The sequence below is a fragment of the Tasmannia lanceolata genome, unplaced genomic scaffold, assembly GCF_043159265.1.
Source record: "Tasmannia lanceolata isolate RefF3 unplaced genomic scaffold, GAP_Taslan_0.1 ptg000020l, whole genome shotgun sequence".
Classification (NCBI taxonomy): domain Eukaryota; kingdom Viridiplantae; phylum Streptophyta; class Magnoliopsida; order Canellales; family Winteraceae; genus Tasmannia; species Tasmannia lanceolata.
Genome location: NW_027518697.1, coordinates 12,320,654 through 12,344,420, shown reverse-complemented (window position 1 = coordinate 12,344,420; position 23,767 = coordinate 12,320,654). Strand labels below are relative to the sequence as shown.

At 37.3% G+C, this 23,767-nt stretch overlaps 1 protein-coding gene and 1 pseudogene across 2 annotated transcripts; both read left to right on the top strand.

Annotated features, from left to right (window-relative positions):
* The first annotated feature begins 271 nt into the window (after positions 1-271).
* LOC143854832 (pentatricopeptide repeat-containing protein At2g13600 pseudogene) lies at positions 272-2,641 on the top strand (annotated as a pseudogene).
* A 2,397-nt stretch (positions 2,642-5,038) lies between these two features.
* On the top strand, positions 5,039-6,734 carry LOC143854305 (uncharacterized). Of its 2 annotated transcripts, none has more exons than XM_077364189.1 (2): positions 5,039-6,207; positions 6,306-6,734. In XM_077364189.1, exon 1 carries the CDS (start codon positions 5,175-5,177, stop codon positions 6,204-6,206), a length of 1,032 nt encoding a protein of 343 aa, XP_077220304.1. In that variant the 5' UTR covers positions 5,039-5,174; the 3' UTR covers position 6,207; positions 6,306-6,734. The 2 variants fall into 2 exon arrangements, with proteins under 2 accessions (XP_077220304.1, XP_077220303.1); XM_077364188.1 differs by having other exon boundaries at positions 5,041-6,207; positions 6,324-6,734.
* The last annotated feature ends 17,033 nt before the right edge of the window (positions 6,735-23,767 follow it).

Genomic DNA, 23,767 nt, shown 5'->3' with positions numbered 1-23,767 from the left:
CATTTGACATTAGCATGATCCTGACCCTTCATCTGCTATGTAGAGTGATCAATGGTCGAAATAATCTTACTAGAAATTCAACGCACATGCTATGAACATATGCACTTAAACTTCATTCCATGAATTCAATTAATTAAAGAAGTCTGAAATCAACCACAGCTCTCCTACTGAACTGCATAAACTCGTTCGGTTGCATAAAAAATTGGGAAAATCAAAGTAAAAGTCATCTTTTCCTTTTTCCAATTCCTAGCATTGTTTGGTTGGCATTCACTATTCATTCCACTAAATTTTCCAAATGCAAGCCTGTTTTACTTTTTGAATTTCCTCTCAAATCAGGAGGAATTTTTGAACAGTAAGAAAGTGAGAATTTCCCCCCCTTCTACTTCTCTATTAGACCATATGATCACAATAATTGAATGATCCTAACCATCTGATTAGAAGACTTTTTGAAGAAAGCAGTTAGAAAGCCTCACTCTATCAGCAAAACAGTTAGAACAAAAACAAAGGAATAATGCTTGGGAAACTCAAGAACTCCATCGAACGAGCTGGAATTCGGATACCCATCTCTGATATTCCCCCAAAACCTCTAAGATTCTCAGAAACCAACCACAAATCTCTCCTACTAAACTGCATTAAATCCAAATCCCTCAAAGAAATCCGCCAAGTCCATGCCCAAATCCTTATAAATTGCTTATTATCAGATACCCATCTTGTCAATCTAACCATCCAATCCTACTTCCAATGTGGTGAGCCTAAAATTGCTTGTCACATGTTCGATCAAATGCCCGAGAGAAATTCGATATCTTGGGCTCAAATCATTGCTTATTACTCACAAACCAAACAATCAGAGAAAGCCCTACAATTCTTTTACTTGATGAATCATAAGGGATATGATCCCAAACGGTCTTCTTTGATGTCGGCCCTGAACTCGTGTGGTGATATTTCGAAATTAATCCAAGGAAAACAGATCCATTCACAAATTCTAAGAAGATTTTCACCAGCAGATATCATTCTTGGAAATATATTAATCGATTTTTATTCAAAATGTGGAGAATTGAGTGAAGCGCGACAGGCATTTGAAGAAATTTTTGAAAAAGATTTGGTGTCGTGGACTTCGATGCTTTCGGGGTATTCTCAAAATGGGCTTAGCAACGATGCTTGGGATTTTTTCGCATTAATGAATAGACAAGACATGGGTTTTAGCCATTATGCCTTTTCGGTTACAGCCAAAGCTTGTGGAGAACTCAAAGAAGTTAAATCAGGGGAAGAACTTCATTGCTTGGTGATAAAATCGGGTTTTGAATCTCATATCTTTGTGGCAAGCGCGCTCTTGGATATGTATTCGAAACATGGAAATATTGCTTTTGCACGTAAGATTTTTGATTTGATGGTTGAACCCAATGTAGTGTCTTGGACTTCAATCATCACTGGTTACATCCAAATTGATGAAGGAGAAGAAGCATTGAACTTATTTAGGCATCAAATTTGCACTGGGGTCCCACCGGACGCTTTTTCCTTGTCGAGCATTCTAGCTGGATGTGCAAATATGACAGCACTTGAATTCGGGAAACAAGTACACGCACTCATTGTTAAATTAGGATTTGAGTTTCAAGTTTTTGCGGGAAATTCTCTAGTAATGATGTACTCGAAATGTGGATGTTTGTCGGATGCACGAAGAATTCATGAATCAATGAGTATAAGGGATGTCGTTACGTGGACATCTATGATCGCGGGGTTTGCTCAACATGGACTTGGAGTAGAGGCATTAGAGATTTTTGATAGGATGAGAGAGGCGAATGTGAGGCCAAATTCGATCACATTTGTTGCGGTCTTGTCAGCTTGTAGTCGATCAGGATTGGTCGATGAAGGAATCCGATATTTCGATTTGATGGGTAGAGGTTACGGGATCAAGGCAAGCGATGAGCATTACACGTGTATGGTTGATCTTCTAGCACGTGTTGGGCATTTGAAGGAGGCTGAGGAGTTCATGAGGGAGATGCCATTTGAGCCTAGTGCAAGTGCTTGGGGTGCACTGTTGAGTGGGTGTAGGGCTAGTGGGGAGTTAGGGTTAGGGTTGAGGTGCGCTGAAGAGCTGTTTAGATTGGAACCCAACTCAGCTTCTAATCATGTTGTGTTGGCTAACATGTATGCTGCTCAAGGGAGGTGGGAAGAGATGGGAAGAATAAGAGGGCTGATGAAGGAGAAGGGTTTGAAGAAGGAGAGTGGGTATAGTTGGATTGAGGTTGGGAAGGAGGTTAGTATGTTTGGAGTGGGTGATAACATGCACCCACAAAGTGAATTTATCTATGCTCTGCTGCATCATTTATCAATGGAGATGGATGAGAAGAAAAATTCAGATTTCTTTTTTCTTGATGTTTCTAGGCATGTGTAGGATAGATTATACAACATTATTTGTTAAATTTATTTCTCCAATTCTAGCCTATCAACCCCTATGATTACATTATGGGCCTTGAATAAGGTCAGCCAGCGTCAAGGGCAGACAAATAACATAGTTTTCATGTTTGGGTGAAATTATTATGTGGGGGGCTAGGGTTGAGATTCTTTGTAAGAACTTGGTCATATATTTGTTTGAGTATGTTGTACTTTATGATCTTCACCCATAGTGAAAGCTATTGAACTACCTTCACTTGTGGATGTAGTTGCACAAATTGAGGAACCATGTCAAGTCTTGGATTGCCTCCTTGGTTACTCTACTATCAATATATCTTGGTGGTCCGTCCTGGATCTGATAAATGTTGGACAATTTCAAATATTTAAATAGAAAAGTCAAAGATGCTTTTGCTTTGTGTTTAAAATTTGGAGGGAAAATTCAAATTAAAGTTCTCCCCCCCCTTTGAGAGAAATTTTCTCATCCATATAAGATGGAGAGTTGGAGAAAGGCATGAGCCTTCAAGGGGCTTTAGAATTTGTTGGGTCTTGGGCTTTTAGAAGAGCACAAGCCCATGTGTAAAAAACACACGCGCGCGCGCCTCGCCTCGCTGGGCCGGGCAGGCGAGGTCCGAGGTTTAGGTTTAGATGAAAAGGTTATTTTTATTGCAAAAAAACCGTTTTGATTTTTACCCTTTGGTTTTGATATGGACACACCACCTTAATTGCAAAGAACCGTTTAAAATCTCAATGGTCACAAAAATGACTGTTGGGAGAAAAAACGTTACTGGCCTTTAAGGGTGTGTTTTAATGGTGGCTCTCCCCAACAGACACTTTCAGGTCTATAAAAGGGGACGAGACAAGACACTTTCAGGTCTATAAAAGGGGACGAGACAGATTATTTTGTACACAGAAATTCCAAGACGTTTTTTTTTTTGCACATTCTGGAATTTATAACTCGAGGCTTTCTGTTCTGTTTTTTCTCCTTCATTCCGTTCATTCTAAGCACAGTTCCATTGGTGATTATGGGTGGACCAGTCAGCGAGTGCACGTGGATTGGGGCCAATTTCGGCTGTTTTATCTTGGAGCGTCGGTTCACGAATCCCGGTTGCACCGATAAGGGGCGGATACGATTCTTAAGGAGAGTGACCAGTGGCACGACTCAGCCTTATTCTTTTCAATCTGATTTCCAAAGGGTTTTCAACCAAAGAGATAAGTTCTATTTTATTTCTGGTTTCCAAACAGAAAGAGTTTTTTCGTTTCAAGTTGCAGATTTTTTAGATTCGAATAAACCATAGATCAGTTCCATTATTTAACTTATCCAACAATAAATAAATAAAAAACTTGAGGAACCATGCAAATTTCCTGTTCTCGATTGTGGTATCTCAAATGCCTTATGGTTGTACCATTGTTTATTTGTTTTCCATCGAATCCTATATCAACAAATTTCACAAAATAATTCAACTTGACAAGAAAAAAACAGAACGAAACTTGGCTCAGGTCAGGGTTTGAGGAAAGTTCCTCAGACACCCTATAATAGCAAAGAGTGTGGGGGTGTGGAAATATCAATTCCATGCTTACTTTTTATTTTTAGAAGTAATTGATATTTTCACACCCCTTGCTATTAGACTATTAGCAAGGGGTCTGAGGAAAGTTCGTCAGACCCCGACCTGAGCCAAGTTACGTTCAAAAAATATGAGGGGCCAAAAGTATTGGTTAGTTTTCCATTTCTTTTGGGAAATGTTATCAGCACTACTGTATTTTGATGAGGGCACTCCTCACTTTATTAAAAGTACTCTATGGCCCACACCATAAGATGAGCCAAACCGTCCATTAGATGGGCCACAGGCTAAATAGGTTGTGCCCCAAAACTTATTTCCATAGGTTGATCCTAACCCTCCGATCTATAGAGGGTTAGGATCAACCTATAGAAATGATTTTTGAGGCACAACCTATTTAAGCTGTGGCCCGTCTAATGGACGGTTTGGATCATCCTATAGTGCGGGCCATACCGTACTTTCAATAAAGTGAGGAGTGCCCTCATCAAAATACTGATAACATTTCCCTTCTTTGGGGTATTTGCAAAAGAAGTCTTTTACTTTGCTTTATTTAAAAATAGAGTATTCTAGTCTGACAATTTGCAAATGGAGTCATCACATTTGGGCCAACTTTGCAAATCCGGTCATGCCATCAATTTGTGACCTAAATACCTATGCCAAGATGAAAATTACATACGGTTCTATGTTTTGATAGGGTGGGTCCCACCACCTCAACTCAAAGCTATACGTAGGATGGAGCCCACCATTTTATACCTCACGAAAATCTCCCCCATAATCTTCTCCGTAGAATGATGGGTCTAACAAATGAATGGTGTAGAACATTGGGCCAAATGTATTATTTTTTCCAAACCTCAAAAAGGATTCCCAATTTCCCACCCTATAGATAATACATGCCCCCATCAAAACATGAGGTAAAATGGTGGGCCCCACTCGACTTATATTTTTTAGTGGAGCCGGTTCGACCCACCCAGAACCATAATATGAATTATGAAGCGTATTTTGGTCTCTTTATTAGGTAATTTGTGTCTTTTGGCATGTAAGGACTTTTTAGTATTTTAACGTGGCAAATTGCTTTTCATTACGAGCCCATTGCATCTAAGCCCATTGTAAGCCCAGCCCTTTCTAATTTAGGGTTTTGAGAACGGCAGTTCTGAGCGATCTTCACAAATCCTAGGGTTTATTATTTTTTCTTCTTGCCGGCCTCTGCTTACTTTCTTTGCTTCGCAAATGAAGAAGAAGACTCAGAAATCATCTGCCGCTCTTGATCTCGATCTCAAAACCCTCGTACACCAGCATTCTCTGTTTTTCGACAATCTGATCGAGCTAATCCCTGCAAGATTCTACCTTCCCGTTGGAGACAGAGAGAAACCATGGTTTCAGGGTTTGAGCAAGGTCGGGAAAGCTTCAGCGAAGAAAGAATCGCGAGAAAACCTAAAAAAAGCTCGAAGAGCACGTCTCGATCCTGAGAAATCTTCTACGACCGTAGATCTGCTGAAAAAAAGCTTAGAAAACGAAAAATCGGAAGAAAACGCTAGCGAAGATGATGAAAAAGAGGCAGATCTCGAAAATCCCTTGCCTTTGATAAAAGAAGACAGATCTGTGACCTACGAAGAGCTCCGGCACCGGCTACATCGCCGGATTGAAGAGCTCCGAACGAATCGGAATGCCGGATCTGAGGATAAACCTAGAATCGAGAAGAAAAGAGAGATTTCGCGAGCAAAACGAAAGCGAGAATTTGAAGAGAAGAAACATAAAGTTAGGGATTTTGGAGGCAATTCGTCTTTTAAACCTAAATCGGAACAGGTTGTTTCTGAAGGACTTGCATTTAGTCACGTTAGGGTTGGGAATGAAGACGAGCAGATGAGGAAAAAGAAAAAGGTTTCGAAATTACAGGCTTTAGAGAAGGCAAAGAGATTGGCAGAGGAGAAGAAAGATCCGGAGAAAGGAGAGATTGTTTCTAAGAAGCATTCGTGGAGTTCGGCGGTGAGTAGAGCTGCGGGGATTAAGGTTCATGATGATCCAAAGCTGTTGAAGCTGAGTTTGAAGAAGGATAAGAAGAGGCATCAGAAAAATGTGGAGAAGTGGAAGGAGAGAGTGGGGAACACGATGGAAAGTCGGGCGAAGAAACAGCAGACTAGGGCAAAGAATATAGATGAGAGGATTAAGCAAAAGAAGATGAGAAGGATTGCGAAGAGGGAGAAAAAGCTCATGCGCCCGGGTTTTGAAGGTCGAAAAGAGGGGTTCATCAATGAAACTTAAGGTGCATTTCTTCGAAAATTTAACTCTCTCTCTCTCTCTCACTCACTCTAGTTTTGGATATGGTTTGCTAACAAAATCAGAAGACTAATGGGTTTTTAGCTCAACACATGATTGCAGAGCTGCGAGAAGCTAAGACGAGGAGATTTTGGATTCATAGACATGTATTGGATCACATACAAGGGTGAATTTTCTCAAACTTTGGCTTCATTTACTGAATCAACAAATGTTTCTCTTAGTAGTTGGTTGGTGGTCCGACCTGCCAAGGGTGTTATTTATGTCTTTTTCCTCAAAGGTTGATGGATACTGCAAAATGGGGCTCTATTATTCTGATATACAAAGTTATCAAAATTAGAATCTGCTTTCTTTTGATGATATTTTGTTGAGCACCCTGGTATCTTTCATTTAAAGTTGCTGTATGCAACATAAAGAATATGTGGTATTTATGTTCTTTTTAATTGGTTACGGTGTTCTTTGTTGTACACCTAATATTGGTAATGCATATCAAGTTGTAATTTTGATTCTGTTTAATGATTATGTTAGTAATCACCAAAACACTATTGAGCGAAAAATACTCCCTAAAACCGCAAAATTCTCTAAATAACCTATTTTAGATCTTTAAATAGGTCTTAGAAGACCTCAACTTAATTTATAGTAGTGGTTTAAGTGGAGTAAATACGAAAATGAGCAACAAAAACATAAAATAGGGGTGTCAGATTGCTTGATTGCCGCCTCTAAATTGCATGCATGTAAGGCATACAACACACCACACACACACTACACCCCTTAGGCTTACGCCTTTGGGGTATAATTGTTGCCTTGCCGTTCCTTGCTACACCTTTGCCCCTTAGGCTTACTGCTTTGGGGTGTAATTGTTTTGTTTTGTTTTTTTTTCTTGGGCACCTTATAGTCCGTGTCACATTGATGCTCGCCTTGAAGCGTACACCCTGGACTCCTTCAAAACACTTATCCAACTCTTATACATGCTTGGAATAGCCCCAATCATGAAGTATTCCAAAGTAATATGGGCCCCGTCGACCACTTGATCGACTGAATAATGCAATTGATGACTCTGGAATTGCCCAACATGTGCCAAATGCCCCCCTACTCCACAGTATTCTGGTGAACCCTTGAATTCCTTCTAAAATTTGAAAGTACAACTCAATTTCTTATATACTGAAAATGCCCCTCTACTTAAAATCCCCATAGCCCACCAGTGATTGCTAGGCTAGTGCCACCTCACACCTAACTTCCTAGAGGATGTGCATGTGCATGAGGGAGACTTCTCCCCTGGGAAAGACTATATTGGTCTAGACAGGTCATTAGTGTAGGAGATTTCTCTTTTGTTGTCATTACTTAGTGGTAGTTTAGCTATTTTGGTTCTTTCATGTCCGTAAATGTCATTTCCTATTAAATGTAGTTTAGGGATTTGATGATTGTAATGGGCAATAAAAGCCAATTCCCTCTCATTTTTTCCTATTAGAAGTTGAGAATGTACTTTGAAGCTTAGAGTATTTGGAATTAGAGACTTTAGAAAATTGAAATTGCAATTAGGGATCTGAATTTTTCATTTTGGAAGCAATTCTCTCTGGAGAATTTTCCTTGCTGAAAATGAAGAGAAGGATCTTTAAGCTTGGATATGAAGCTTTTGTCTCTTTTTCTGAAAATTAACCTTGTAGATTGCAAGGTTGTGCAACTTGTAGGTGAAGGTTGGGCATCGCCTTACGCAATTCAAGTGTTTTGTTTGCATATGTTCAAGGGAAGTGTAGATTTTAACAAGCTTCAGTTCGAGACTTCTTTTATGTTGTTTGATTGAATTTCCTTGAGATCTACTCAGCTGGAATGTGCATCCCTTTTGTTTTCATTAAGAATCATTAGAGTAGAAGGAAATCGAGAGATCAAATGGAAATGAACTCGACTTGATTCTGTCAATTTGCATCAGAGGCAATTTGCTTGTTTAATAAGGCATTTTCTCTCTCTGATGGCTGGAATTCCCTAAGCGTAGGAATTGATTGAAATTGATCAGCCTTTCAAGGAGATTCTTCATTAAAAATCAGATCCATCCATCATGTTTTTTTTTATACCTGAATGCATGCCTAATGTTTGTGACTTAGTGGAAACCGTTAGTCCTGAGTGCACTAACTGGTCTTTCTCTCATGATTGCTGAGTTAACAGACCAACATCTCTTTCATGGTATTAGCAGAAGGTATTTTAGTGGAGATGGTGCTGATCGGAATCCACATATGGTGGTAATTTCCTTTGTGCTGCATGTTGCCATTTCATGGTTAAGGTGACTGGTTTGGTCCCAATTTGGGTTAAATCTCATATGAATTGGAGTCTAATCCATTTAGGAGTTCATCTTGAAGATCTATTAGAAAACTTGATGAAATAGTCGAATCATAATTGGAATTTCTCAGGATGTGGTTTGGGCAAGTAAGACTGCCTTGAAACTCGTTACATATTTTGGAACCTTATGTTTTGATAAAAGCCGAGCCCAACTAGTTTGGGTCAAAGACATAGTTGAGTTGAGTTGAGTATGTTTGGGTTTCAAAAGGCATGGATTTTCTCTTTGAATTTCTTGCCTGGGCCTTAATCTCAAGAAGCACCATAAGATTTGAGAAAATCATGTAGCTGTTTGAATTTTGGTTAAAAGCTTCTTGAAGAATTCTACCTCATGCAATTAAAGTCTCACAGACTTTACAAAACGAGAGCTACCCTTTTGAAGTAGCTGCATTCAATTCTTAAGAAGCTCATGTGGATTTTTTTGAAAGCTTGAATCGTTTTCATTTAAGGAATGACAAAACAGTGAACTTGCATGTTAAGACAGAACACAGTGCCTACTTGATAACTGAAGTGGTTGCTTTCTTAGTTTGTCCTTATTCGATTACTGTCGGGAAGGATCTGTGCATTGGCTGTCTGCCATTTGAAATGTCAAATTTCATTTTTGTTTACAGTTTTGAAGAGACATTAAATCTATGGTAGTTCTGTTCATGTGGAGTTATGGGAGTCAAAATGGGTCAAGAAAGTTTATTCCTCTGAATTGAAATTAATCTGTTCCGAGAAGATCAGGTCTGAAATATTTTGAGGATACATTTGGAAATGTACTCTATGGACTGAGAATTACTGGTGCCTGGGTTATTGTTGTGACTGACTTGTTTCATGCCAGCCGCTCATATTGATACTTAGCTCGTCTAGGCTTTGTTCAGCCTTGATACCATTGCCACATCTCTTAGATGTTACCCCACAACACTAAAGCGCCGCTTCCACGACCTTCCCTGCATCACTAGGTTCATAATCTTGAAACCTAGGGCTCCCAAGTATGCAAAAAGGTATCCTGAGCTTGCTAATAACTACTCACTTTTATGTCAATCATCACTAGGGGTGTAAGAGCTCTGTTCCTTGGTACAAGGGATCGTTTTCTTCTATGTTTTTTCACTCACTTATCTATTAACTCCCCTCTCTATCCCACTAGAGAAAATTCCCTTTAGTTTTGATAAGTACACCCTTCTTTTAGGTAGAAGTTACTCTTCCCATCTCTCGCTTTTTTAGAAGGTACTCTTAGGTAGAAGGTACCCTTCCTCCATTGGGGCCTTTAGTACATAGAGATCAAGCCTCAGAGAGGGTTCAAGCTATCTATGATCAAAGAGGACAATCAAAGAAGATATCCATTATCTTAAACATCAAAACAAAACCTCTGGAAGTGACTGTGGTTTTGGCTAGGAGGTATCTTAGCATTGTGCGTGTAACTTTTTTTATCATTGTATTGCTTCTCTTCATCTCCCTCATTCTCTCATTCTCTTTCCCCTTCTTTATATTTTTATGACCAATTAAGCATCTAAGCACTAGTAAAGACGGCAAGGCTGTTTGGGGGGGCTAGATTTGGCGTCTTCCTCAACCGTAATCGTGATGGAATCCAAATCTGTCGTTCATCCATAATAGTAAGCATTTTAATTTACTTAATGCATGTAAGAAAAGGTCGGACATGGTCATGGGAGCCATATGCACCCTTACGGGTTCATTCCTGCATAGAAAGCACGTGTGGGTAATCTAAAATCTGTAATTTTTCCATTCCCGATTGAACCCTCAGCTCGCTATACTATGCAAGTTGTAAGCTTTGGCTACTATCCTTTCGGATCAAAGCAAAGCTGTAGAGGACATGAGTTGGGAGCTTTGTTACAAGCTTCATTCGGCTAAATGATTGGCCACAAAGTCCCCCATTGGTGAAGATCTCGTTCATGAGCAAGGGTTATCTCAGTTTCCTATATGGTATAATTGCACTGCGAAATTTATATGCTCATTTTGTACTGCCCCTCCAAAAAGCCAATATATAACGATCTATACATATTGGGTTGGATGACCCTTAAAACTTGTGTCTATTTGTAAGGCTCATATTAGTGATATTGCCTTGGAGATGCTGTGGGTGGCATATGTACAACCCTGTTGGAGTAACGCAACCTTGGCCATGTAGAAATAGAAACCTTAAAAGAGAATTTAATGATTTGAGAAGGAAGATCAATATATTCACCTACCCTCAATTTTTATTGAGTCACGGAATAAGGACATGTACGTGGTTTACTTATACAATTTGAAGAAACTCTATTCGTACTATACCAAGTAGGAAATGCTCAATGTCAACAAGGCATCGATAGAGGGGTTGTGCTTGATGAAAAGGAGAGTTACTCGCTTGCCCCTAACTGGCACAATGGGTACATTTTGAAGAAAAAGGTGATTTCGCAAAATATTTCCTATCACTGTGTCATTAGCAAGACCCTATGATTTGGCTGACACTTTGAATTTATTGCTGACGCACATGTCGTGTCGTGTCCGTGTCCACATTTGTCGACACTCCTTTAGACACTTGAAGTGTACTACTAGAAGTGTAAGTAACTTTATATGTATGTGCATGTAAGAGTGTGCCACTATTTCTAGATTTTTAGGGGTGTCCATGTCAGATACCTCGTGTCGAAACTTGGCACACGAATCCGGTCCACAAATCATGATTATATGTACTTTCTATTTTAGCCATGTCCACGTTTCTAAATTTTAGTAGTTTACGGTGTCCGACACTCCGTGTCCGTGTCGACACGCGTACTCGTGTCCGTGTCCACTAATGTAACGACCCGGATTTTTACTGCACGGATCGCTACGGGCAACAAAACATATTTATTCCTGTAATTACGCAGCGGAAGGTTAAAGTACATCCTGAATTTACAAAAATCCAAAGTATGACATATTTAAAACTTTTTTACATCTGAGGAGATTTACTAGGATCATTATTTCCGTATTTCCTCAAGTGGCTTTCACACTTCTCATAACCAAGGTTCCTCATTAGCAAATACTCTCGCATCCAAATTTTCAATACTCCCTCATTAACAAATATAGAAGCTTCGACAAGTGCCTGAAATCAATAATAAGAGACAGTTCTATAAAAATATGCAGTATTTTGTCTAGAATATAATGAGTCAAAACTAATACTAATAGTATTTTTGGTAGAAACAATCAAACCAGATAGTGAAAAACAAACCAATTAAAAGCCAATAGTTTCCAACAGTTTCTATTTTTGAAGTTTCCTGTAACGATCAGCCTCCTCCACGTATTGTCCGCTTTGGCCTTGGCCCGCTTCTTCTTTTGGGTAAGTCGACGGCTCAGAGGTACAAACACGTCACACGAGAGATAAATTGTCACACATTTACTTCTTCCATTTCTTTCTTTTCTCATTTTCGTTCAAACTTTTCGTGCATATGAATTCCAACATTTTGTTTCATTTTCAAGAACATTTCTTCTTTTTGAATCAAACATGATTTTACCAAAATCAAATAGTAAAACATATAAGAAATATCAAAACAACATATAATCATATCCCCATCACTTTCATTGAGAAAAGATACAAGTCGAGTCTAGCTATCACCTGCCTTATCAAACCTGAAAAGTGGAAAATTGAAGATGCTTGACCTTGAAGATGACAACGATCAGGGAGAAGTGGAAATTTCAAGATGCTTAACCTTGAAGATAACAACGATCAGGGAAATAGTAACAAGTGAATAGTTTTTATGCATAATAACTGTTATTTTTACCTGGTATTACAACAAATCATAGGCAAGACCTACATCTCTTTCATTCAAGTATTCAACCATTGTACTTAATGTAGAAATGCTTGTTATTCCCTGTCAGGCTATTACCAGCGTATCTGGTCAAATTATGTTGTCAGTTATCACCATATGTGAGCGTACTTTTACGGCTCTGTTTTGCTGCAATTTCACTTCTTCAATGAAGTAGTGCGAAAGATGTTCTGTTGAGAAGTATGCAGTGTATGACAAGGGTAATTTCTTGCCTTGTAGTATAAGGTCATGTTTTGTTGATTGTTGTGAAATGGACTATGAAATACAGAACTGCTAATAAGGTGTGGGTGGTTGTAGGGCTGTAGAGCCAGAGCACAAGTTAATTTGGTTCTAGGTTGTTTTTTCCCATTTTTTATGGTTTTGATAACAAGAAAAACATGTCATCATCAATTGCTTCAGGAAGATATAAAAGATGAAATGAATTTGAATTCAATGGGAGAGAAATCTAAAGAGAGGTTGTTATTTGAAAAGGAGGTCATATCCTCTTACTCTACTATATTTATAATCATTATGAGAAACTAGCTGTATGATTGGCCTTTTAGATAGTGCCACCTGCATTTGATCAGATGAATATTATGTTTAGATTTTAAGCGAAAGCCAAGTCAATTAGGCTGTTCAAAGTTGGGTATTTTCTAGTTAGATGTCATTCAGTATTGTTGAAAGAGGGATTAAGGAGTGCAGCTTATGTGCTTATTGTCACTCCTTGTTGGGTTATGCATTTTAAGGAATTTGTTGGCTTCAATATTGTCGATGTGAGTAAGCCTTATTTAATTTGCTTGTACATAACAACGCGTTGATGTGGACCCTATCGGCCAAGCCAAAAGTTGCCACTCCGTGGGGATCACTCGAGTTCATCGCAAGATGGGTTTCTTTGTTATAATATGGTTTTGGGATAAGATTATGTTCGAGATTTGTTTCTAAATTAGTAGAAGTGGCTTCCTAGTCAGATTAGGATAGTTACTTTTAATTGTTTGTTAGAGTCCTAAATTTAGAATGTTAGGAAAAGGAGTCCAAATGTTTGTGTTGTTGTTTCTAATTAGGAAAGACTCGCCCACGTCTTGTTTGACAGTCTAAAAGTTGTAAGCTTCAGCCTTCTTTATGAATTATGAATGTATACAAACTTTCGATAGCTTTGATACTCTCTCCCTTGGTGCAATGTGGTCTCATGACGCCAATCAACGATGGATTCCATTGATTGACAATCATTCTAGATGGATTCCTAGCATTCAATGGTTGATTTTATTGATTTGGTGTGTTTCATTTCCATGTAGATTCCTAAGGGTCTGTTTGGATGACAAAAACCAGACGAATATTTGAGTTCTTTAGGGATGTGGGACACCAGGTAAGCAGATTCCTCTGCGTGGTAATAAAAAAAAACTAGTGGTGGGTAAAACATCAGGACGAACGATATGTGTAGCGACCATTTTTTTTCTTGTTGGATTAAAAATTGCACCCTAATTAAGTCACTTAACATATTGATAACGACACCTTTTTTTCTTTTATTTGATTGTTTGAAATCTCTTAACCCTAATGATATTGACACCCACACTCACGCCTCTAGTGGGCCCTTCCCACTTAAACACAATATAGAGAGAGACCTAATGAGGATGTAGAGAGAGAGAGAGATGAAGTCTTTACGAGGGTTGTAGAGAGAAAAAGTCTTAATGAGGGTTTTAGAGAGAGAAAGAGTTGATTAGGAAACAACTAACACAAATAAATACACGATCACGATTTTGGGGTTTTTAATTAAAACTCAAAATCGTGGGTTTCTTTACTCTTAACGCATCAGAGAGAGAGAGAGAGAGAGAGAGAGAGAGAGAGAGAGAGAGAGCTATCCGAAAAAAGGAAAGAGAGTGAGATCGAGAGGGAGGGTGCTAGTGATCGAGAGAAAGAGAAAGAGAAAAAGAGGAGGAAAAGAAGAAAGGAAGAAAGAGAGAAGGAAATAAAAGGAGAGGAGAGGAGAGGAGAGGAAAAAGAATAGAAAGGAAAAGAAGAAGGGAGATCGGGATTTCTCCCCAAATTTGATTTTTTTTACAAAAAGTGTCATAATTTTCTTCTTTTGTTGTTACTCAAATAAATATAGGTAAGATAATGCTGATTGAATAAATTTTATGGTTTTAAGAGTACTCTAAAAAGATAAAATTATATTTTTGAAAAGAAAAAAAAATGATTTTGTGATTTTTCATAGGATTTTAAGGTAGGATCTTAAGCTATATGAGTATGGAGTTTATTTGGGGACATAAAAGCCTATGTGTTGGATTTGATAATTTTATTTGTGGTATTTTCAATAAAAATCAGCACAAAACAATGTTGTTTTGATGGAAATATTTAGTGTTTGGGTTGCGGTATGTGTGTAGGATGATTTTCATGAGTTATAAAATTCGTGAAATTTATATGTAGGGTCTTAAAACGTTTTTCGTCAAATATCAGCAAATAACTAATGAAAACAAGGGTGTTTTGTGTGCGTTCTTTTACTTATGTATTATATAAAATAATTATATGGTGTAGGTAATGGATAAAACATATGTGGGGGCTTTGCATGTGTTTTAAGGGCCATTTTGTTTAAAAAATCAGTACTTTAAAATGGCTAAAAAATCATTCTAAAATGATTAAAAATGGAAAATGGTTTATAAATTAAGTGAATGTGTCACAAATTGTCGAAAGATGATTTATAGGGAGTAAGGTTGTATTTAGGGTCAATACTTAGGATTTCGTTTAGAAATAAGCTTAACAAATAAAAAAAATATCGGTTAAGACGAATAACTGTGTTAAGAAAAAAAAATTTAACATGTAAACAAATTTTGACATTTGAATTTGGAAATTGTACATGTTTAATCCTTAATTGATACATAGAGCCTCGCATCGTTCGCTACACCAACGAGAACCAAGGCAAGTGATGACAGACTTTTGTAATAATGGTTATATGAATGATTTTGTTATTGTAGTTTTGTTTCATATGATTTTTCTCATATCCTAATACTTGTATCCTTGAACTGTTAATAAAATCCTTTGTTAAAAGTGCCTATTTAAGATTTTTTTTTTAGGTCATATGCTATATACACAAACATTTGTTGCCTCCTATCACGGTATGGGATTATATATATATATATATATATATATATATATATATATGATTTTAGATACCCACAGACTACAGTTTGTGATGATGTTCACCGAATATATACATATGATGCGTTAGATAAGACTTATATCTTTATAAAAGACGATTTGTTGGTAGTATATTTATCTATGAGACTCTCTTAGTTATTACATATTTTAGTCATATCTAGCTTATCATTTGATACTCTCATATGTTTCGTGATATTCTTATCATTTATCTTGATATTCTTATCATTTCTTTTTTATCAAATGTGAATATCATGAGAAGCACTACTATAATGCAATTTACATTTTTGTCACTCTTATTGCGTGAGCCAGCCACATGACTTTGCTATTAATTGAAACTATTTTTCGGACTTTGTAGGCAAGGAAGGTGAATGAGTCGTCGTCGATGAACAAATCTAGGTGGCACATAGGATGTGGAGAGCACTCATAGGATTTTTGTATGAGGATGATGGTTATATCATGTCCATTAGTTTATTTTCTATCTAGTAGACTTTGAGATTTAGATTGTTTATTTTCGGTTGTAGTTTTATTTTAAAATTAAATTTCAAATTTGTAATGGACAATTAATTTTGGAATAAACGTGCTCATTTATTTTTCTCATATGTTTTGAAAAGAAAAATTTGTAGCGGCCCTCTTTTCTGAATAAGGTTGCTTCTAAAAAGAACAGACAAAAAAACCATAAGAAAATTTTCTTTTAAAACATGTAAGAAAAATAAATGAGCACTTTTATTCCAAAATTAATTGTACATTACAAATTTGAAATTTAACTTTAAAATAAATGAACTACAATTAAAAATAAATCATCTGAATAATCAAAGTCTACTAGATAGAAAATAAACAACTAATGGATATGACATACCGTCATCTCCGAACAAAAATCCTATGTGTGCTCTCCCCATCTTATGTGCCATCTAAATATGTTCATCGACGAAGGCTCATTCACCTTCCTCGCCTACAAACATTAGGAAATAGTCTTAGTTAATAGCAAGGTCATGTGGCTGGCTTAAGCAATTAGAGTGACAAAATGTAAATTGCATTATAGTAGTGCTTCTCATGGTATTCACATTTGATGAGAAGGAAACAACAAGAATTTCAAGATAAATAATAAGGATATGGAATATCACGAAACATGTGAGAGTACCAAATGATAAGCTAGATATGATTAAAACATGTAATAAGTAAGCCTCATAGATAAAGATATTACCAATAAATCGTCTTTTATAAATATTTAAGTCCCATATGATGCATCATATGTATATACTTGGCGACCATCATCAGAAACAGTAGTCTACTGCTATCTAAAACTATATATATATATATATATATGTATATATACATATATATGAGATGCAGTGTGATAGTAGGCAACAAAGGTTCTCGTGTGTATACATATGACTTAAAAATAAAAATCCCAAATAGACACTTCTAACCGAGGATTTTATTAACAGTTTAAGGATGGATGTATTAGGATATGAGAATTATTAATGTAACCATTATTACAAGAGTCAGTCATCACTTGTCTTGGTTCTCGTTGGTGTAGCCAACGATGCGAGACTCTATGTATCAATTAAGGATTAACCCCGCACAATTTTCAAATTCAAGTGTTAAAATTTGTTTACTTGTTAAAATTCTTTTTCCTAACACAGTTATTCGTCTTAACCGATATTTTTTTTATTTGTTAAGCTTATTTCTAAACGAAATCGTAAGTATTGACCCTAAATACAATCTTACTCCCTAGAAATCTTCTTTCGACATTTTGTGACATATATTCACTTAATTTATAAACCCTTTTCCCTTTTTAATCATTGTAAAATGATTTTCCAGCCCTTTTAAAGTGATGATTTTTAAACAAAATGGCCCTTAAAACACATGCAAAGCCCTCACATATGTTTTATCCATTACCTATACCATATAATTATCGTCTATAATACATATGTAAAAGAACGCACACAAAACACCCTTATTTTCATTAGTTATTTACAGATATTTTACGAAAAACTTTTAAGACCCTACATATAAATTTCACAAATTTTATAACTCATGAAAATCACCCTACACACATATCGCAACCCAAACACCAAATATTTCCATCAAAATAACACTGTTGTGTGCTTATTTTAATTGAAAAGTACCACAAATAAAATTATCAAATCCAACACATAGGCTTTTATGTCCCCAAATAAACTCCATACTTAGCTTAGGATCCTACCTCAAAGTCCTATGAAAAATCACAAAATTCCCTTTTCTTCTTTTCAAAAATATAATTTTATATTTTTAGACTACTCTTAAAACCTTAAAATTTATTCAATCAATACTATCTTACTAATATTTATTTGAGTAACAATAAAAGAAGAAAATTATGACACTTACTTTTTGTTAAAAAAAATCAAATTTGGGGAGAAATCCCAATCTTCCTTCTTCTTCTTCTCTTTCTTTCTTCCCTTTTTTCCTCTCATTTTCGTTCCTTCTCTCTTTCTTCTTTTCCTACTCTTCTTCTCTTTGTCTCATTCACTAGCACCCTCTGTCTCGATCTCTTTCTCGCTCTTTCTTTCTCAGGCCTTTTTTCGGATAGCTCTCTCTCTGATGCGTTAAGAGTAGAGAAACCCACGATTTTGGGTTTTAATTAAAAACCCCAAAATCGTGATCGTGTGTTTATTTGGGTTAGTTGATTCATAATTCAACTCTCTTTCTAAAACCCTCGTTAAGACTTTCTATCTCTATACAACCCTCGTTAAGTCTCTCTCTCTCTCTCTCTCTCTCTATATATATATATATATATATATATATATATATATATATATGTATATAATGTTTAAGTGGGGAGGGCCCACTAGACGCGTGAGTGTGGGTGTCATATCATTAGGGTTAAGTGATTTCAAACAATCAAATAAAAGAAAAAAATGGTGCCCTTATCAATATGTTATGTGACTTAATTTGGGTGCAAATTTTAATCCAAAAAGAACAAAATGGTCGTTAGAGTAGGGGTCCTTGGACCCTTGTAGGGTGATGTGGCATCTCTGCAGCACCCTGAGAAGGAACCAATAAACAGATTCTTCCTTAGGTAAACCATCGTGTCTCTCTCTCTCTCTCTCTCTCTCTCTCTCTCTCTCTCTCTCTCTCCGCTCAGTATCGCTGCCCAGTCCGTCCGCCCAGAGAAGTAACCAGAGAAGGTGAGGTGGAAGATTGTTGCTGGAGATGGTGGAGTCTCCCTCGCCGGTGGATGAAGATTGCCGGTGTTCACTGAAGCAGAGGAAATTTAATGGATACATTGTTGTCTGGAGAAAGCGTTTCAACAGATGGGGTGCCTAGGGATAGAGGCTCAGCATTAGCAAAAGAGTTCTGAGTTTTTTTAACCCATTCTTTCTTCGTTTGGGGTTTTGGCCTGTCTTGGGGTGATATGGAATAAGGGCAACGTTCAGGGGAGTGGCTAAATCCTGGCACTGTTTACATGCTCTTGGCTTCCAGTCATATTTGACCTCTTGAACCTGGGACCAAGCGGTGTACGAATAACAACAGATCCTGGAAGGGAGCTCTCTGCTGTGACTTCTACACAGACTCAGGCATAGCTTAAACGAGAGGCTTCGGCAGTTTTGGTGTCCATATACAAAGGCTTACCGATGGTGCTCGCTATCTTTCCCAATCCTTTTGCGGTCCAGAACTCCAGGCCAAGAGCTGGAAATCTAACCCATATTGGAATAGAAGAGAGCTTCTTTCGGACAAGGGGGCATCATGGGTACCATCGTTGAAGAATGAGAGCTCCTCCCCCCCATAGGTGGTGGTGGGGGATTCCAATACCTTGGTGCAATCTTCATTATTCTCGAATTTGAAGAGGAAAAAATTGTTTGGTAGTGCTATCAGCTGGAATTCTGCTTTCAAGTTTCATTTTCTTCTCAAATGGTCTTTCAGAGCTGCATAATATGGCCTCTGCCCAGGAAATACCAAAACAAACAGTTGTTCCATTTACCTTTTGCTTCACAGTATTCATTCATGTCAAAATCTGCTTCAGCAGACCCATCATCTACCAATATTGGGGGAAAGAAGTCTAAATTTGTGTCTATACTCTATAGTCTCTTGGGGTGGCTTGTTGAAAAGGTCTATCCAGATACCTGATGGATGGGATGCTTTGGTTTCTGAACTTTTCTGGGGAAGAGGGAGGAAGGCCTCAGTTTCTTTGGGGAGGAGGTTTTGCTGAGTTTTGGCAGGAGACTGAAATTCAAGTTTTGGAAGACTAGCAAGCTGTTTCTTGGGGGACTGTCTTGAAAAGTGTTCTGGGCAGGGATTTCATTGAAATATTCATTTTGGTTTGAGAACAGAGCCTGGTGACTTTGACCATGCTTTGATGAAATTTCAAAGCTTCCTGCCTCAGCTAGCCGAGGGTTAATAGGGAAGCTAGTGCATTGGGAAGGTAGTGAGAATGCACTCAGCCGCGTCAACCGAGATGGTCTTGTTGGTTCTTGAGATGATGGTCTTTCAGCCTGGTCTTGTTGGTTCTTGAGATGATGGCTGTGCCGCTCCCATGAGAATGCACTCAGCCGCGTCAACCGACTACCCGACCGCACCGTGCCGAGTTGACTAGGATTTTCTTCAGCCGCATTACGCACCAGATCCGCATTTTTAAACATTGTTCCTCACACGAGTCTTAAGAAATTCTCTCTAAATCCATCACATGTATCTTTGGTAGCCATAGTGATGAACATAAGGAATATCAGTCCTATTCATTGTCTTCCCACAAGACTCTAATGTCATACCATGTCACTTTTGATGACCTTCAATTTTACAACCCTGCAGACATTGAAAGTGAAATTAAGGAGGTTGAGTTAACATAATAAATAGTAAAGGTTACCAAGTCTCGCACCTTTACATCCATCTACACCCTTTGTTCGATAATCAATCATCCTGGATATTTACAAGAATGCCTAAAAATAAAGAGTCATTCAACCCATCCACATTTTCACTTGGGAGTTTGCCTCTTCAAAAAAGAGTTGCATAAAAGTGATAAGTTCACACTAAACCACCACCATATTCCTTAGTGCTTGGTCCATTTCTTATGTGCTATTGCAATTCAGGGCCCTTTACAGAGCAACATGACCTTTGCTCCTATCGCTCACTCTAACCAATCTCTCCTTCCCTTTTCTTCTTGTATGTCTGGTTGTTGGGTCATTATTGTGACACGGCCCCAGTGAGTGTTGTGAGATGCATAAGATAAAGCTGCAAAAGTATCCTAGGATTACTGAGTTCAAAGGGAACAATACCATATTCAAAAGCTCTCAAGTTCATATTAACACATTATATTGTAAGTGCTTGGTCATTGATGGATATAAAATTTTTGAAATGGATTCTACCAATTCTTAACATGGATTATACAATCCAGGATTTTAAAATCCTGTGTTTTACAAGCTAAAACCTTGATTTTATTAGCTAAAACTTGGATTTTATAAGCAAATATAATCCAGGTTTTAACTTCTAAAATGCAGGACCCAGCTTGAAAAATACAGGATTTTAAAACCCTGTAAAAATCCTAGTGCAGCGGGAAAAAAAAGGGGAGGAGTTGAACCCAAAACTACAAAAACCTAGTTTAGCGGGAAAAAAAGGAAAAAAATCCAAGGGACTTGAATTAACGGATGCTGGAAAGGCAACAAATAGAAAGCAGAAAGGGGGCTACAAGATGGGAAGTACTTTTTGTTCAATATACAGCTCATGCATATCAATTCCTTCTTTGGCTAATGAGTCCACAACTTCATTAACACTTTGTGGAATGTGCTGGTGAGGTGACTTGAGTAAAGTTGACCAGCATAGCATCCTCCACAATTGTAATAAATGGAAAACCTCATAATAGTATCTTTAGAGACAACAAAACTTATTGAAGAGTTTTTCTGGGTTTCAGGAGTCTACATGTTTGAATTGTAATTAAGATGGGAGATATGCAGTTGTTACTTCAGAGATGCATTAGCCATGCCTCACACTAAATTAATAAGGTCAAAATCCTTGACCAACATTTTGCAAAAGGGAACAAAATGGTACCAACTGTGACCAAATGTCAGGCATTTGTCATGTAGTCAGAGGCCTAACCCAGACGAGGAGGACTGTATTTCAAACTGTAAGATTGTGATGGAAGCTTTTTCTATAGTTTCAAGTCAATTTAGATAATTTTCAATGGGACAACGATAATGTAACTAAATTAGTTATTTTGAGGGTAGAACTCTCGATGGGAGAAGTACCTCATATCCTTATCGAAACCGGCACATAAATCTATATCCACAAAACATGATTATATGTACTTTCTATTTTAGCCGTATCCCTGTTTCTAAATTTTGAGAGTTTGCCGTGTCCGACACTCCGTGTCCGTGTCGACACACGACACTCGTGTCCGTGTCCACATATCATAGGAAAAAAATCACAATGGAACATTAGAAATGAAGACTAATAAGATCTCCACTGAAATTAAGCAATACATGAATTAGCCCAATTATATGTTTTTTGTACTTACCTTTGGGATATTAATAGAAGTTATCTTTCTCAAAAAAGAAAAAGAAAAAAAAAGAAATTCAAATAATCATAAAAAGATGGTATTTTATGATTGAAAATAGCAAATATCTACGATTTAGCCAACACTTTGAATTTCTTGTTGATACATGTGCCCTGCCATGTCCGACACGACATGCGTGTCCACACGTGTCGACATTACTTTGGCCATTTTTAAATGTACTACTAAAGTGTTAGACTTAATGTGGGTGTGTGGACACATTTCTGTACCGTGTCAAGTGTGACATTCTATTTTATTATTGAATATTGTATTTACCTCTTTTATTATTAACTCCTTTTTTTTTTAATTATAAACTCTTCTTTTAGTTCTTCTTTAACTGATATTTACTATTGTATCCCTCCCATATACCTAAAACCCTAAACAAATTCTTATTCCAATACTATATTCGGTGTATCATATTGATCTCCCTTTCTCAACGTATATTGGAGACGGAAGACAACTAGATTAAATTGATGACTACGTTGTTCTCATGCTTGTTTTAGATTATAGTTGATTAATTCTATAATTTATTAGTTTGTTAAATGAATACCATATTTATATTGTTACAAATTGTGATAGTAATAAGTAATTTTATTAGTAAGTATGTGCCATCATTTCTAGATTTGTAGATGTTGCCATGTCAGACAACTCATATTCGATCAAAACTCGACACACGAAGATTATACATACTTTCTATTTTAGTTGTGTCCCCGTTTTTAAATTTTGGGGTTTGCCGTGTCTGACACTCCATGTCCGTGTCGCCACACGACTCTCCATGTCCGTGTCCACAAATCATAGGTAAATATGCAATAAAAATCATAATTTTAAAAATAAAAAAGTATGAGAGCATAGTAGTACCCTGGACCAGATGAACCATTAGAAACGATGGGGGATGGGGGGTGTCTCCCTGGTAGTGGTATCTGCAGTGACTTGTGGGCAAACATTTGAAGGTCCGTCACCAAGCAATTCATTCGTTTTATATCTGCCACCTAACACATCAAACAGGAACCCTTGTCACAAAGTAATCGTAACCCAGAAAGGAAAAAAACAATCATCCCATTGGCTTGCTAGAAAACAATACTAACATCCCTTTATGGAATATTCCTTATGCATGCAAAGTTGCTTAAATATCAAACAGAACAGAAGGCTTAGAAACAAAGTAAAATTCTTTTTTGAGAGCATTGCTATTGAAGCTAATTATAATTAGCAAATAACCACTCGTTTGCAAATTGATAATACCTACAGAAAAACCTAAATCTTCTGCCAAGATTAACATCTACATGATCATTCTCATGCAAATTTTTAGAATATCAATACTGGTTATGGAAAGTCTTCAAGAATAGCACATTTCCAAGAATTTAAGAAAGGGAGATGATTTTTTCACACACACACACCCCCCCTCCCCCCCCTGCAGGAGGGATGCGCCTTCCTTGAACGGGAATTGCGGGCAACTTTATCAGTTTTTGACGTCAAATCATGTTAAAAGCGGGGTGCATCCCTCCTACAGGGAGGTGAAAAAATCATCGCCCTTTAAGAAAATGCTTGATTTTTTTTGAGACATTAAGAAAATGCTTGATGAAGATCATTTTTCCTAGTCCAAGTCCAAGTCCAACCATTCAGCTACTATAGTAGAAAATCAGCCATGTAAAAACTACATAGGAATTTATTACCCAAGCAATGAAAGAACACAGCAATCAATTTTATAATCAAAGCAGAGACAACTTGCAAATTACAAGAGAAGAAGAACAGAGAAATCAAAACAACAGCATTTATTAGAATACTTTTTATTTATTGGA